The sequence below is a fragment of the Myodes glareolus genome, chromosome 4 (genome assembly GCF_982192425.1).
Source record: "Myodes glareolus chromosome 4, mMyoGla1.1, whole genome shotgun sequence".
In the NCBI taxonomy this organism is placed as follows: domain Eukaryota; kingdom Metazoa; phylum Chordata; class Mammalia; order Rodentia; family Cricetidae; genus Myodes; species Myodes glareolus.
Window position 1 is genome coordinate 41,029,699 of NC_142029.1, and position 18,121 is coordinate 41,047,819.

Here is an 18,121-nt window from a genome sequence, read left to right on the forward strand (position 1 = left end):
GAATCTTCCTCTCAGTAGTTATCAATTCCCAAAGAAACCTCAAGTATGATCTTTCTTTCACCTCCTCTCTCTGTGATGAATTTGTCTATTTTGAGCTTGCACATATTATGCTCCTGTCAAAGCTGCAGTGAGTTCTTATGTGCAAACCTCCAGTTATGTCTGGTTAACCCTGCTTCCTTGTAGCCATCTGCCATGTCTCACTCTTTTTGTCCCCCATCCCACATTGACCCCTGAGCCTTGCATGTAGGTGTTGCAATACAGGTGTTCTAGTTATGATGAGCATCCCATAGTCTCTTATTCTCTGAACATTGGCAAGTTGTGGGTGTCAGGGCTAATTACCATCTACTGCAAGCAGATACTTCTCTGATGTGGGTGTGAGTTGCATTAATGTATAAGTCCAGTATGTCAAGTCATTAGAAGTCAGTTAACAATGTGCCCATTTAGCAGAGTAATAGTGGTAGGTTCTCCTCGTCTAGGGCCTATAACCCATAGAACCACAGGTAATTGCTACTATTGCATGTCTTTCAGGGTAGTCATTATTGTAGTTTCCACAGCTCACAATGGAATGAGACGGATAATTCATTTTCTCCTCTGATAGTATGCACATCATCTTACAGCACTATGAAAGCTGTCCGGTAAGGATGAAGAAGATTTCTCCATGTACTTAACTATGTGGTATCATCAGCAATAGAGTCTGACTGCTAAACTCTGGAGGGCCGCCAAGAGCAGTGGCAATATCCTGTGACATTTGGGCATTTGTGACCTTACTGGCCAACCACTCCAGAAGAGGCAAACTATTTCTGTTCCTTGGCATTTTATTTATTAGCCTGTGCAGTCTAATATGAGAATTGTAACCATGCTATAGCCTAATCTACATTAATATATATTTGTATATATATTTTAGGACACTTCTACAGTAGTAGCTCCTTATATGACATTTTTTGAAAGACCTTTAGCTCTATTTATTCTTTCTCACTTATTCCCTCCTCTATTCCACCCTACCCAAATTTAATCCTTCCTATTTTATTCTTCTTTTAATAGTCTGTAAATTTTTTTGATAAAAAGTATAGCATAGGTGAAATATCTGTAGGATAAATACTGAGGCAGTTTTATGTTTTACATGTTTATTGTGAAAATTGGGAATATAGGATGATATAAACAAGATATTACTATCATTCATTCTCAGCTCACTCAGTGTTTAAGTCTGCCCTCTTGTGCCTTCTTCATTTCCATTTCTTTTACTCTTCTTTTGTTCATTTTCTTTTTTCTCTTTTATCTCTAAATCTATTTATGTTTTTCAGAATTTTTTCTAAAAAATGCTATTTTACAAATTTATGTTCGAATTTGTATTCAATACCTTGTTTGGGAATGTTTTCTTGTATTTAAAAAATGTAAAAAACACATTTTTTAAAATTTCTATTATATATAATGACTTTATCATTATTATTAACTGTTCAATATGGTGACAGGTAATTTTGATAATCAAAATATCCTAAAAGTCATTTAGAGCAGTAAATTTTCATATGTAGCTGTCATTACTTTGTAAAGGCAAAACCATAATATATATTGCAAGGGCAAAGGTCAGAATACTTTTGTAGATGCTTAGAACATGTTAGGAATGAATTCTTGTGAATAGTAAGCTACTTTAAATTCTTACTAGTATGATAGAGTTGTGAGCTGTTGACTTTTGATATTATAGGATTTTTATCAGTGTACTTGGAAATTAAGCAACTTTAGAATTTTAATTATACTTCAGAAACTGTTTTGGTAGGTCAGAAATTTTAATCATCAATATCATATTGCAATTCATTAGGAAACAGAAGAGAGAGGACTAGCACAGTTATAGAAACCATGTTGACAGAGTAGCATTCATTGCCAGATGGAGAATATGGGGACCATTGGAATCCACTAGATTAGTATTCCACACCACACTGAAGGATATTTATGATAAGGAATGATCCCAAGTGGAAAGCAAAATACCATATAAACTAATATATACATATAATATATATAAATATCAAACTTTATATTTCAAACTATGAAGAATTCAGAGACACTTAAGACTTACTTGGGGAACATTAAGTGTTAATTTTAATTACTTACCATAATTATTTCATTATAAATTGAATTTAAAATGCCTCTCTGAATATAGTTAGGAAGCTAAGGTATTTTCCAGGTAAAACAAATTCTCTAGTTTCACAGAAACCATTGGAGTATCCAACAATTCAGTTCATGTCTGATCCCTGTAACCCAAAGACAATGTTAGACTGCACAGGTGTGATGGCCAAGTTACAAAAACTCAGGTGTCTGATAAAGAATCTTCAGATTGCATTGTCCAACTAAGTAAGAAACTTCATAATCTACTAATTAGAAAGGAAATATACTTTTTGTAGTTTGCCAGGAATGAATGTAGAGAAGCTAATGGTCCCTGTGGCGAGAAATGCACAACACTGTGATACTCATTTTGTATGCAGTGACCTATCCTCTTGATGTGTTCATTGGCCTGGAAGCTCCCTGTTCTCCTTTGCTGAGGTGTCACTAGATAGACGTGATCTATTATTATCTCAGTCTTCTGTGTCTGCTCCTCCCCTAATGTTGAGGTGAGAGTTGCTAATGATAATTCCAACTTATATTATAGTTGCTGTTTCTGGCACTCAGTTCCTTTTTGGAAATACGCTGGAAGTTACCTCATTAGAATAAAAGTATCTACTGCCACTTGGGAATTTCTAATCCAGTGGATTCAGGAGCTCTGTGTCAAAACCTGGGGACAAAGGCCAAATATACATTTTGTGTGTTATAGAAGCTTGTACTTCTTTCATAAGATTTTAGGGCAAATAAGATTGTATGGCTACTCTAAAATTAAGAAGACACAGCACGCACACACACACACACACACACACACACTTGTTTGGCTGTAGTTGGTAGTCTGTATGTGTTCTCGGTTTGATTTATACTCCACAACTCTGCATCAGGCATCTCTATTAGCAATTGTCTGCTCATTTGTGATTCAATTCTAATTAACGTTCAGACCCTGAGTTAGTAACAAACCAAAGGACTTAGCAGTTTGATCTTTTTTTCTGATTAATGATATCATGATTTAAAGGCAAATCTCATGCAAAGACTAAAATTCAGAACATGAAGTCAAACAAATGAGTTAAATCAATTAAGAATTTCTGTAAGATGTTTGGGGAGTTGACTGTTTTTATGATCTAGGGAATTTTTCACTCTGATGTTACCAAACTATTTTTCTAGTTTTTCTTTCTAGGTTAAATTCCCACTATACACATTTGCATTTGAGAAATTTTTCTACTGAAACTAATATAGATAATATATAGGGGTTTTGTGTATGTGTGTGTGTGTGTGTGTGTGTGTGTGTGTGTGTGTGTGCGTGCGTGTGTGAATATTGTTAAAGGTACAAGCAAGGTTACTTCTTCAGGGAAGATCATCCGTGTGTCTGTAAAATGCATGCTGGGTGCTTCTCTGAGAGTAAGAAGTGTCGGAGTCCTTAGTCTTGCCCCTGACACAACAGACAGATCATGCACCAACAAGTGGAATGGCTGTTGCCAATGTCAAAATTAGTGGGGTTGTAATTCTAATCAGCCTGCCCATCTCACTAGTATGTAGCCTTTGGCATATTTATTCAGCAATTGTGAAAGGTTCCAAAAGTGTCAATGTGCTTTCATTTTGGAAATGTATTCTTTAATGATGTAAAATAATGTGATACATGTCCTTTGAGAATAATTAGGATAAAGACAAATGAAATTGTAAAAATCAATAATTCTACACTTACATATAAGCACTAATTTACAGTTTTTGTGTTTCTGATTTTTATGTTATTGGGATCATAACTATATTTAGATTTTCATGTTCTCATTTACTTCAGTCAGTGTATCATTGAGAGGTTCGCATCCAAATAAAACATTTCCTAATAGTACCTATTTTTTGATGACTAAGTAACAGTCAATTTTAAAATTGTGACTTTATATGCTTAATTCAAGTGTCAATCCCAGTTTTCAATATAAAAGCAGTGCTGTGGGGAGCATATTGCATACAGAGCTTTGTGTTTAGCACAACATTAGTGAAGCATTGAGGGCTGGGGAGATTGTTCAGTTGTCAAACATGAGAACTCAAGTTCAGATCTCTAAGACCCATCTAAAAAGCAAGTGTGATTGTGTGCATTTATAATCTTAGTGCTGGGGAGGCACAGACAAGAGGATCTTTGGGCTTTAATGGCTAGCTTGTTTAACTAATGGGTAAGATCCTTGGGTAGGTGAGAGAGACTCTGTCTCAAAAAATTAATGGGGAATTGGTAAAGAAGACACCCAACATTAATTCTGGTCTTCCCATGTACTTGCACAATTAGGGGACTTGTCACAGTATGCCATTTTCTTTCCTTACAGCAGAATACCAGATAGGTAAATGGGTTGTGGGTGGGGGTAAATCTGAGAAGTTTGATTCATTCTCAGGTCATTTTAAAAGTGCCCTGTCTCATCCCCTTCAAGGGGATCCATGCATGTCTCTCTTAGGGTCCTCCTTGTTACCTAGCTTCTCTTGGGTTGTGGATTGTAGGCTGGTTATCCTTTGCTTCATGTCTGGTATTCACTTATGAATGAGTACATACCATGTTTACAGTGAGGAGGGCCTTGGTCCTGCCTCAATGTGATGTGACAGACTTTGTTGACTCCTCATGGGAGGCCTCTAAGGAGTGATTGTGGGGTGGAGTGGAAGAAGGTGGGGGAATTAGGAGGAGAGGAGGGAGAGGGAACTGAGATGGGTATGTAAAATAAAAAAAAACATTGTTTTAACAAATAAAATCAAAACAAAAATATTAAAAGCAACAGCACAATAACAAAACAAAAAAAGGATTGCACTGTATTAGTGGTTCATGAGTTGTTCAGAAAGGATAAACAGACAGATCTGAGGCAGCTATAAGGGAGTTAGGGCACCATAACTGGTTAAAATTCACTAGCAGAGATTTGAATGGTAAAGAACTTGGGCAGTGTGGTTCTACTGTAGTGAAGGATAGGCCTGAGAAATTGATGTTAACAAAATATAGGATATAATGTGAAATTATTATTGTAGGATCAGTGTGGTAACCAGATAGTCTAAATTTTCTGAAACATTGCGTGATCGTCTCTAAGCTTTGGGGAAATGAATTTGATGATCCCCTCAAATATAATGAAAAAAAAAATAAAAAAAGAACGTAGCCAGCACTATGTCTGGCTGCATGCTGCCATTCTCCCCGCCATGATTGTAATTTACTGAACCCCTGAAACTGGAAGTGAGACACCCCAATTAAATGTTTTCCTTTATAAGAAAAAAAGATAATTAAATGCATAAATCCTTCATATAAAATGATTAGCATATAATCTATGCACATATTCCTGTGTACTTCAAGTCATCATTATGATACCTAAACATGTGAATAGTATGCTGAGTTGTCACATGACATTAAGCAATAACAAAAAAAAATCTGTACATCTTCAAAATAGGTACAAGTTTTTATTCAAATGGCTGTGATGTGCAGTTGGCTGAATGTGCACGATGAAAGTGGAAAAATGCAGGCATGAGCAGCTACCTTTAAATTCACAATAAACATTTTTATGTTTTATGTTCAAAGCCTCCGTGATAATCCAGTAAAATCTGGTGAAAGTCACAATGTGCTTACCCTTCACTGGAGATGATGATTAAACTAATTAATTAAGCTAAGGTCAATTGTGCATCATGTTCTCCCTTTCAGTGTATTTGTATTGCAAGACTGAAATGTTAATGGTCTGGAGACATATACTCAGAGCAGCAACTGGAATAGTTGAAAGTACAGGATCAAACGATTTCTACAATGCAAATATTTGAAAAAATTTTGGTTGCTTATTTGAGATTATAATATAATTACATTGGTTTCCCCTTCCCTTTACTCCCTCCAGAACTGCCCATATTACCCCTGCCCTGCTTCTTCTAAATTTATCTATTGTTGCATGCATATATGCATATGTATATACTTATTGCTAAATACAACCTGCTTAGCCTATATAATGTTACTCATATGTATGTTTTCAGGACTGACCATTTTGATTGGATAACCAATTGTTGTATTCTTCCCTGGGGAAAACTGTTTCTTCCACGCTCTGTATTCCTTACTTTGCTGTAGTTCTTTCTGTCTAGTTGAGGACTCTGAGAATGTCTTCCCTAGTAATGTCAGAAGCTACACTTATAATGCCTCACTATTGTGATGTCTTAAGCATGAGTTGGACAAGGACAACAACAGACATAACAAAAGTGGATGGGAAAAACTCATGAGGCCTCGATTTTATTTTTAATTCCTGAGAACTTTGTTTCTCTTACTTGGACCCAATTTATATTATAAACTTTTTAATTAGCACTACTCTGGAAGATCAATTTTGTTCAAATAAAACACTCTGTGAAAGTTAAAAGGAAATGTTGTAGCTTTTTTTTTTTCATTATGTGATAGGGACCAAAGCCAAGATGGATGTCCAGACATGGTATTTGAAAACGTCCAAGCTGGCACTGGCGTTGGCCATCATCCGCTCAAAACCAGCAGACAGAAGCAGCAGAGAATATGCAGAGCAACTGGCCGTCTTGGTGACCCAGCAGGATTCCAGAGGGAAATCAAAAGTTGAAGCTTTAGAAGCCGAAGTTCTACAATTACGTCAACAACTCTTCCTGAGTCGGATTTCCTCGGGATTGTTTAAGAATGGTATGTAAAATCACTTTTCAGTAATGTATAAACCTATTATTATCATAATTGGCTAGATATTTACTACAAAACCTGAGAATGTTTATTTCTCCTTTTAGTGCCATATAATTTTTGTTATTTTGTTTTTGCTTGTTTGTTTTGCTTTTAGTTAATTATCACAAACTACTGTCACCTTCTAATGAATAGAGCCACATTAGACTATGAGATTAAGTTAACAGAATTAAAGTACTCTAGCTGAGAAAATAGTTGTTTGTTATGTTATTGTGATAATGACAATTGAACCCAGGGCCTTGCATATCATAGTACAAGTGTTCTACCCTTAGTAGCAATCATGTTTAAGGTTGACTGAAGAAATTCATTTTAAAATCTCATTCTTAAATTCTGTTATATTTTCCTTTTATACAATAGCTGTCATTTATAAAGAACTAGCTCTGGTGAATAATTAAGGCCTTAAAGTATACAAGATGAGGTTCTATTTTCTCTCATGATCACCTACCATTTTAGGGGGAGGGAAGACCTAAAATTAACCCAGTTGTGATGTATTACAATAGAGAATGACAAAATGTCAAAGAAGCATTCATCCTGGTTCTTTTCTTCGAAGGCTTCAGAGGTCTGGTCCTCCAGGTATGTACACTTGTCAATGATATTATTACAGGATACTAGCAAAATGGCAGAAGTATGAGACGAGAAGGAGGAGTAGAAAATGCACATCCATCCAGAAGCCCACTAGCACTGCATCTGGGAGTAACCAAAACCCTTGAAAGCAAGTCAGAAATGACACAAAGAAAGGAGAGTTGACTTAAGAAAGTTCAGAAAGGCCCTACATGGCAATTAAGGAATGAATGTGTATTGTATTCTTTCTCATTAAGTTCAGCATGTAAATGTCTCCACCAAGACTCTTGTGAAAGTTAGAGGAGAATCTATTAGTGCTTACTCTAGATAGTACAAGCAAACCAGGGTTCGCTTGGAACAAACTGGAACGTGCGTCACCTGATTCACTTCATTCAGGGACTTTGTGAAGCACAAGAATGATGTGGAAACAATTGGGTATTGGGGAAAAATATGTAAGTCAGACCTTGTTATAAATTAGATCTTGTTATTTGTTGCATAAAACTCTTCCCTGACAACTACATTTGTTTTGTTGTAAAATTAAAACTTTTCGTAGTGTCCCATAGTTGATGGCAGTTCTTTTCATTTTTTTCCTCTCTATATTATCCACCCTCCCATCATTAACTACTTATATCTTTGAAGGTTATTTTTGGGGTGTGTCTCTGATATCTTTTCTGATATTCTGTGTTTGTGATTTTTGTTAAGTTTTTCCAGATGTCACCTTCTTTCTCAATGATATTTTCAAGGCTGACCATCCTGGTCGTATTTCATCTCCCATGAGTCATTCTGTGGATGTTTGCTTTGTCACCTTTTTACCCAATCTTGCATCTAAGTTCATTGAGCAGGAGGTATCTTGGATTTTCCTAGCCTAAATCGTGATACATTACAAGGTGCTCAATAGGATTTGGTGAGTGAATACGGAACATTGTAGTCCCTGGAGACAGGAATGCTGATTTTAAAAGCTCTCACCAAAGTGCATGATTGGAATTCATGGTAAAATGTAAGCCTTAGTGTGAACTATTGAGAGGTGTGACCCATTGGGATCTATAGAAGGAAACTTGACTAGTATGTTAATGAATTATTATCAGACTGGGTCTGCTATTAATGACTAGTTGGACTCTGTCTTCTGAATCCTCCTGTCTTCAGATTTTCTACTCTGGACTATGCAGGAAGTTCTCAACCTCAAGAAAAGTTGTTACCAAATGTGACCCTTTAGCCAAGATCTCTGGAAGTATCATCTGATTAACCTATATTCTTTATGATTTATAAGTCTATGTTTTTTAGTTAAATTACAGAAAAACAGGCTAAGACATCTTGTTGAAGAGAATCTGAACGTAAAGTGCAGATGGTTTCAAAAATGGATACTTGGGGTGTTTATTGGGAATGAGTTCAGAGACTGCCTAAGTGTGATTTTTAAGAATATTGAAATTTCCATCCCAGTTTATCAAATGGATTATGGTACTTTTTGTGTGAACATAACACTTTATAGGATAAATGTCGAGTGTATGCTTGTCTGAGTAGAGGCCACGCTTGGCAAATGTAGGAGTTACCTAGATTTGTGATCAGAAAATTCAGAGCAGGCAAGCAGGCAGGAACTGTAATCGTATCTTTAGAAATTTTATAGAATTTAAGTAATTGTAATAATTTTTAAGACTTACAGGAATAACTGACCTGTGAGGGTAGGCAAGAGATGTTTGGTTCTAACTTTTCAAAGGTTTGCAAAGGCAAGGAGGCTTTTTCATATTTGTGTATGCCACTGTGTTGAAAACGTGCATGCAGTAGTTAATGGGAACACACAAACATGGAGGAATTGTGTAAATAACATGATGATTTAGTATGTGAAAAACAAGATGACTTAGTATCTAAATATTAAAATCTCACTGTATAAAACAAAAATAGCAATACCATATTAATAGCCATATTTTATCTCTGTAGAGTTCTTTATGGCAATTAACTGTGTATGCCCAGTGGAAAAAAAACATAACAAACATAATCAATTGTTCTCTTTCTTCCTTGAAGTTATAGAATTCATATAATGCCAAAATGTAAAAAATTGCAAAAGTATTGAATTATGCCAATCATAAGCTTCTATGCTTTCAACAGTTTTCCTTGTCATCCAAAATCCATTTGTAGCAGTGACCTAGGGTGCCTGTTGTTTGGGAGTAAGGGGCTGGGTGATACCTTGTTTTATATTTTTCACATAGAGTGCCTGTGGGAGAAATTTTCAAAAATCATATAATTAAAATAAGTTTTCTTTGCAGCAGAAGTGGTATGTACCATGTTCCAGGGCAGATGTTTGGAAGTGGTATATTTCTCCATCTGTTATCTCCAACTTAAAAACTAGGAATAACTGAGTATGTACAGAAATAAAGTCACTGTTAAAAGGGGAGATGAAAAGGAAACAAATGGTGTCATTAGAGTGACAGGGAAGCAAAAGAAGAAGTTAGTGGTTGTTTAAAGATAGATAATTTGAAAGAATGCCATGACTTGCTCTACAAGAGCTACTCCTAAGAATCAAAGCATAGTAGAGATGCATTTACATTAAATATTTCTTTCTGGGGTTTTCAGTTTTTCTTTATCATTGTAACTGTTCTAAAGTTTTTAGAGGCTTTCACTAGATACTGAATCAAAGACTTCTTGAAAGATTGGGAGGCTGTGGGACATAATTTACAGAATCAATTGTCTGTTGAACTAATGAAACAGTCTAGAAGTAAATAAAGCAGAACTGGAATGGTTTACAAAGAATTTTAGGAACACAGATGTTTCTCTAGTCTGATTTATTTTCTTAGCCTTCTTACTGTGGATTACTAAGGATCTATACTACAGAAGCGATGAGAATTATCAGACTTTAGAATTATACTATGTTTTTATTTCACTGAATTGTTCAGTAATGAAGGAAGTGCAGAAAGAAAGGAACAAGTGAGGGAGGGAGACAAAAGGGGAGAAATCCTGAATACCTTGTGACATCTGTCTCAGCCTTCTTGGCAAGTTATGCCAGACACAACTCTCTACTCAGTAAGTACCATCTTTCTTTTTTAGAGTTCTGCATTTTACTTTGAAAACATTCTTATTTCCAGTGGGTTGGCCCATAAAAGTCTTAAGGCTGCTTTTGAGAGTTTTGATAGTTTCGTGGGGCCCAATTTTGACCAATGAATGTCAGAAAGCAATTGGGAGGATCCACATCTTTGAATGAAGAGCTGGAGGCCCATGAAAGATATGAAATCCCTTTTACTTAATCTCTTGTTTCTTGTATGCACTCTGCCAAGCCAAAAGATGATTTTGAAACTGGGGTAGCCCTTAGCTAACATGATCAGGATGAAAACCTGTGAGGCTGAGATGAGCCTGCATCCTGGTGACATGGCTCTGTAGATGATGCAGTTCTTGTTAGTGAACTCTGAAGAGGTAGAGGATGATAAAGTCATTGTTAACAAGTCTGTTGTTTTTCATTTCTGAGGAGCATCCTAAGTTTGTGTTCCTTCACATTCTGTACAGTGGCACAGGGAAGTTTTTCACTTACGTTCCACCTTCCTTTTGTTTTCTTTCTGAGAGTATACACTCCCTGTTTATTTCCGGTAAGGTATCCCCCCTCTCCTTTTTGTCTGCCTATATACTCTTCATTTTTTTTTTCTGATAGAGTTTCAATATTCTACTTCTTCTGACTGCCTCTCTAGATTAAATTATATTTTCATGCTGTGAGTCTCGTAGTTCATATTTTCAGATATATGTTAGGTAAATTGCAAGTGTTTAATTCTGCCTACTTTGTGGAATCTGAACCGTGCTTGCCGGAATTGTGTTGATAGTCATCATCAGATAATCCAGTTTTCAACATAGCACCTGCATTTCAGAGCTGATTAATGATTGTCCATAGAAAAATTGTAGAATAAATATATATATATAGATGTGTTGATATTTGTAAAATCCTATCCTGTTCATTGTGTGGGTTTTGTTTTGTTTTTCCTTAAGATGTTCCTACCCTTGTAGTATAGATAAAGGCACAGAGAGCAAGTCTACCATCTTGCTAAAGATCTGTGGGTTGAATGAGTCTCTGGACTCCTACCTCTAAGGGAGTTTAATCAGATCAGTATAAATGGGCAGGACAATGCCAACTTCCCGTCTTTGAAACAGAAACTAAAATTTGTTAGAATATTTTCAGATTCTTAGATGTTTGCCTAATATGATTTTTTGTTAGTTCAATCAATAGTACAAATATTTCTCATTGCTGTTATTATTATTATTATTATTAATTCAGTTCTAGAAATTGAATTCATGGTCTCATGTATGTTAAGGATATGCACTATTTCTTAGCTATACCCCTAAACCTGAAATAAATTTTAATATTTTTCTTATATTTAGGGTTAGCTTTAGCTTTTGATATATTGTATATGTGCTTTGTAAATGCCCCGTGTGACTCTGTTTTTGAAATTAAGGCTATATCAGAAATTTAAAAATGCAATGATTCTGAATTTAATATTTTGTCCTTAGAGCCTGAAATTTATATTTTTAGAATAAATTGGATATTCAGGAAGCAAAACTCATTTCAGTATCTCTGGAAATATACAGTATATTGTCATTCTCATTCTCAAAACAAAAACAAAATTAGAAAAGCAGGGCTAATGGGGTAGACCTGAGTCTCAATTTCTGTCCATCTTCAGACAATCTGGATGCTCTCGGTGTGACTGGCAAGGCTAAGACATCTCCTTTTATTATAGTGAGCTTGATTGATTGGAACAGGAAATAAATATGGTACTTGGGGACTGTGTGACGGTAGGCAGAAAGATCAGAAGACAAAAAGATGGAAGATAGTGAAGGAATGTGATTAATAAAAGAGTCCTAGGTAGCCTACTATGTGAATACAGAATAAAAATGAGTAGAAGCATTCGGAAAGGGTTTCCTGTGCCCCATGGAAGGGCCCACATTTCAGGGACTCTCATGGTCTGGCTTGGCCTCAACTTGGCATTATCGTTTAATGTTCTCATTCTTCCCCTGTTCAAGTAGTCTTCATTTACATGTCTATCCTTTGGTCCTGTTGCTTAATTTTTCTAAACTGCCTTTGGATTTTCGTTTTTGCATTCATTTCTCTGCTGTGTTAATTTGCGTTTTGAAAGTTAGTCATAACTCATCCTTGATCAGTGTTAAATGAGGAAAGCAGAGTGAGGAACTCATCTAGAATTAAGTAAGTGGTAGCCAATGCACTGGGGTCCTGTGGAATCCTCAGCAATGTTCTCCTCCACCATGAACATCCTTCTTTAAGTCAACGGCATCAGTTGGGAAGTAGTTGGAAAAGAAAAATGCTGATCCTACCCGAAAGCTGAATAAGCAGCTCTGGAAGGCCAGCCACCCATAATTTAACCACTCTTTTAGGTGTCCCTGATGGGTGCTGAAGCCTCAGCGCTACTGGTTTAAAGAAATAAAATTGAAATATGCATTCATGAGGCATAATCTAAAAATTGACCAGAAATGAACCAATAGAAACTGAATTACTGCCTGGCAAAATACCTGCATGAACACACCAACTGAAAAGGGCAACAGGTCTTGGAGCATTTTAAATATCAAGCAAAAATACTGAGCCTGCAGGTCCAGAATTCAGGATTCATTTGGAGTCTTATTACAGCAGCAGAGTTAAGAGAAAGTAAGCCAGCAAACAAACAGTAGCATGAACTTGACTTTAGTGGTAGTGTTTGATAGCATTCCATATTGTTAAGTGAGATGTGTGTACAAACATAATAAGAATCCAGGGGTGGAGTACAGTTGCTTCCTTTTCAGGATGACTTCTGCTTTTCTTAGTCTTCCCCATTTCCCTTCCCACATCCTCATTGCCCACTTATTCAGTAAGCACCTATGCAGTTTGAGGTCTACTAAAATACCCCACAGTTTATGGTGTAAAATGTACCGTTGTATAAGGCAGCCTTTTTCTTTTCCCCTCAAAAGAGTATCTGCTTCTCATATCAATTTTAAAGACATTTTGAAGGGAAAGCATAATTATGAAGGAATTCTGCATATTTCATACTGGCAGCCTGTAGGAATGTTAAATTGGATGAAACTATAATAATCATTTGAAAAGTGTGCAAGTTAACCAAGATAAAAATAAATATGTTGCTATGAATGAACATCAGAAAATTGTAGACAATAAAAAACAATTTTAACACATAAATAAATTTCACATCACAGATCCAGAACTGTACAACATGTACTTACATTATGTTCCAGGACATAGAGAAAGCTAAAGTAACTGACCTAAAAATAAAAGACGTTGATATATTTCTAAGAACAGTACATACAGTAGCACATTTTGGTATACGTGGCACACAGTCAGCTGAGAACACTTCAAAGGGATGTCTTGGGATATAGGTGTGCTAAAGGAGACATTAGGGTAGTGTGAGATGTTCTTAGTCGGTGAAAAACCTATTGTTTCACATCATCAGTTAATCTGGAGAAAGTATATGACTGTTGTTTTCAGTATCCAATTTTTCTCAGATTTAAGATAAATACTGATTATACATCTTAAATACATTCAAAGTGTTTCTGCCAGTGTTTGTGATGTAAAATGTACAGGAAAGAGATTGTTCACTGAAATCTGGGTTTTTATATTCTCAAAGTTCTGGTTCTAAAAATACCTCTTTATTATTTAAGTTAAATTCATATGAAAATCAACTGAGTTGTCTTTCTGCTTTCCCATGGTTTTAGATTCAGTGAGATCAAGGAGATAGTCTTCCTATTCAAAGTATTTTTTGATCTAGTTAGAGTATAATTGCAAATCAAGCTAATAATTGTGAAATAATAGGAATTATTTTCATGAGGCTTTGTGAATTTTTCAATGTAAATTAAATTGTAATTCATAGAGCGAGTTTGGATTTTATGTTGACTGACGTATCTTCGTGAAAGGTGACTGATGAAAATTTAAATAATTCTGCTTCTTCTACATATTTTATAATATTTAAAATGTTCTAATTTGGAATTAAAACAGAATATATAGGCTTTAGGCATCTTGCTTTTGCCCATTGTTATTCTGATAACAAATACCGTTAACCCTGGAATTTAGTATAATTTGCCCATTTCTTTCTGTAAAGTAGTATTTTTAACAGAATGCCCCCATTCTCTGACCTACTTCATACAAATTAGATTGTGGTTTGCATATTTTAATACCTAATTTGGTTATGAATTTACTCTTCTCTCAGTGACTCTAAGCTGTTTCTACCTGTGTATTGTATAAATGTTTAACCTCATTTGATTAGTTCTTATTCAGCGAACCGTGAAGCCTCTCATCATATCTGTAATTTCCAAGCAGTTGTCAGTCCGTGGTGGCGGGCTGCTTGATGTGGCTGTGTAACAGAACTAGAGAGGGGCAGCACAGGGGTAGCTGGAGTCAGAGAGGCGTGTGTCCAAGTGATGTGGAGAGAGAGGCAGTGAGCGGAACGGAGGGAAGAGAGGAGAGAGAGGAGGGGTGGATGGAGCTGTAACCATTCAGATTGTGAACACAGCAATGGCAAGCTGAAGTACTCTTTTTCTGCCACTTAGCAGCAAATGACAAATCAGTCCAGACCCTCTGCACCAGCAAGTCTACATTAATCAGGAGTTCCCATAGTAGATCCTCACACACCAAAAGTGAATAACCACAAACAGCTTTGTAGTTTTTATTTCATAAATTTGTTTTTATTTTAGACTTATTTCTGAAAGTCTTTGTCACTTTAGTGTTGGAATAAATGGGCTATTCAGCCTTAACTGTGATGCTAGAATCACCTGATGCCCAGGAGTGGCAGCAGGATCTAGGTGTGAGGTATTGGAAAAAAGCATCAGTGCATTTCATTTTCCATAATCTTTGGGTTTTTCTAAAATACAGCCAAAATTGAAACTGCTGTTTGTGTGTCAAATTGGACAAGGAGTAGATTGTGCAGGTTAGCTTTTGTCAGCTTTATTCATGCCTCAGCATGGCCAGGAAGAAGGAATCTTAGTTGAGGAACTGCCTCCATCAAACTGACTTGTGGTCAGGTTTGTGTGGTGTCGTCACGACTGAAAATTTATGTAGGAGATCTGAACCTGTCTGGAATAGTACCATCCCAAGACAGGTGGGCCTGACCTACATAAGGAAAGGTAGCTGAACCAGAGGAAGTGAGTCAGTAAGCAACATTCCTCCTTGGTCTCTTCTGAAGTCTTAACCTCCAGGTTCCTGCCTTGGCTTCCATCAGTGATGGACTGTATGTAATCTATAAGCCAAACAAACCTTTCCCCTCTCTTTTGACCATGATATTTAACACAGCAGCAGAAAACAAAAACAAAAACCTAGAACAGATGTAGAGGCCAGCAAGTCAGTGAGAAGATTCCATATTAGTGCATTTTGAAACAAAAATAATGCAGTTTATTGACTAACCTCCCGGCCATAAGAAAAGAAGGAAAAGCCTCCGAAAGGGGTTTAGAACAGAGACAGTTTCTTTTGTTCTGCCATGCAGATTCTGTCAAGCACAGGCTGCTTTTGAACTAAAACACATCCTGCCCCATCCCCTCCAGTGTTGGATTACAGGTACATCAGGCCCAGCTTGAGACAGAATTATTTTTCATTCTTCAGTGATGGCTGCCTATGTGATTTAGCTTTTATTACTTACAAGGTCTGAAAATACTTCATACAAAAAAGAAAAAGGAAGGCAACTTAATGAGCCAATATTTTTTCCATTTCTTTTTGATACCTGGAAAATACATTGTTGGATGTCTCTTGCAGTGAATGCAGTATTTATATAAAAGTGAGAGTAATTCTAGATACACATACCAGTTTTGAACTGTCAGGGGATAGCATGGGTTCAGGGCAGTCTACTCTCACCTGGGTTAATAGACTACACAGGCGCTCTCAGTACTGAATAGTAACAATAGATGAATACATCAGGATTCTTAAAGACAGTTAGGATTGTATTGTGGGTTTTATCATGATTGTCATCGCTTGTAGAAAACACTCTCAATAGTCACCAAAAGTGAAGATTAAAGATAGTTTTATAATTGTTTTCTTTAACATAGGGCTGCAAGATTGTTTCATTGGAGCCTCCAGGTTATTTTAAGATGTAAGCTTAGCAGTTACCGAGAGATGGTCTGAGATGTCAGTAGTTCGGAGTAGGAGCTAGTAGCTTCTTCTGAAGAAGGAGCACAGGAAGGTGGATTTGCCCACTATAGCCATACTAAAAGTAATGATGTCAAAATACAGTAGTAACCAAGACTGCCTGAATTTGTTGGGTTTCCCTAATACAAAGTAATTAGCATAGTACCTGTGATTATTAGTAAGCTTTTAGGAAAATAATATGGTATTGTAGTGTTTCACTACAACTTTTGATGGCTTTTTAAGAAGGCTTACATTTTATAGACTGCTTTCAATATATGGAGTGTGAAAGAAAATAATTCCTTGAAACTAGACTAATCTCCAAAACCACTAGCTATCTGCAAAAGATTGTAAAAATACTCTAGTCAGAATGGGTTTATATTCAGGCAGGCAGCTCTGTCTGGTACTTTTTCTAATTAGTATTCCTATCTGTTTCATCTAAGTAGATATACATTAATAAAATATGCATGACTTGCACAAAGCAATCAGGATCAACAGAGACAAAACCTACAACTGTAGATCGACCTTTCTACAATGTCTTCCAAAAATATGGACATGAATTAGAGAGTGGAATTGATGGATGATGAAATAGGGTATGGACTGAAATTACAGAGATCTTTTGTGCTTTTAAATATAATATAGTAAGTTGACAATTTAGTTAAGGTGTTAATGGATTGAAAGTTTATGGAAGTACTCAAAGTAGGTTATAATATTTCTCAATACTGTTAAATTCAGAAATACTGACAATCTACTAAAATCATGAAAATGATCATCTGGTACTTGAACATGTCCTGTTTCCTTAGTGTGGTGCTTATTTTGAAGACCAGAAAAGAAGAAACTGCCTGTTTACTCATTAGGAGTTCTTGTCTTGTTAGAGAGGCAAGTTATCTTGAACTGGTTACATTAATTGATCAGTTCATTTCTTATTCAATACAAATCTCATTTCTGCAGTTCCTTTAGTGACAAAACAGAAGTATTTCTGTTCACGTAACAGACAATAACTTGAACCAACTATCAAGATATCACAATCTGTTAAAAAATGTAGAAGAGATTAAAACAGGCTGTGGTGTTGAACTGGCAAGAGTGGAAAAGAATAGAAATGTTAAACTGAATGGACAGTGAGCCCCAGAAGGAGGTGGCTGAGCCAACTCTTCAAAGTCCATTCAATTGTCTTGATGAAAGAATGCTCAGTAAATAAACATAAACCAGACTGACTGTGGAACAGGAAGAATAAGGAATATTGGGACTATGATGATAACCAAGGAAAAAGCAGTTGTTCGCTGTTTTCAGTGGGTAGCATTTTTGTGACAATGGAGAGATCCTTTGGTTAAATTAACTAGGAGTTTTAAACTTCTTGCTATCACTTCTGTATGGATTGGATTGTTGGCATAAAATCATGAAGGAAATAATAATGACTTAGGCCTTGGTGTAATGGACAACTATGCTAGTAAAGCTTCTACTTTTGCAAGGGAGAAAAGGAAGCTGCTAACTGAGCTTAGAATTATTCAACAACAGATAAACACAGTGAGAGAAAGTAGGAAGGCATTCTGGGAGTCATGAAAGTGTTAATTGTCTTGACACAGAAAAGGCTGAAGTCATTGTTCTCACCAAAATTAGTACAATAAAAATAAAATAATAAACAGCAATGATTCTCTCATCCCAGCCACCTAATAGCTTCAAAAATACTTACTTTTGGCCCCATGCTTAGAAAGTCTAGTGTA

General features: G+C 36.1%; 1 protein-coding gene across 1 annotated transcript in view; it reads left to right on the forward strand.

Moving 5' to 3' along the window:
- Mei4 (meiotic double-stranded break formation protein 4) overlaps nt 1-18,121 on the forward strand; it is a 156,381-nt gene that overhangs the window by 24,800 nt on the left and 113,460 nt on the right. Inside the window, exon 2 of the mRNA XM_048435694.3 lies at nt 6,470-6,715. Within this exon, the coding sequence (XP_048291651.3) occupies nt 6,484-6,715 (232 nt within the window). The 5' untranslated portion in view covers nt 6,470-6,483. The remainder of the gene's footprint in view (nt 1-6,469; nt 6,716-18,121) is intronic.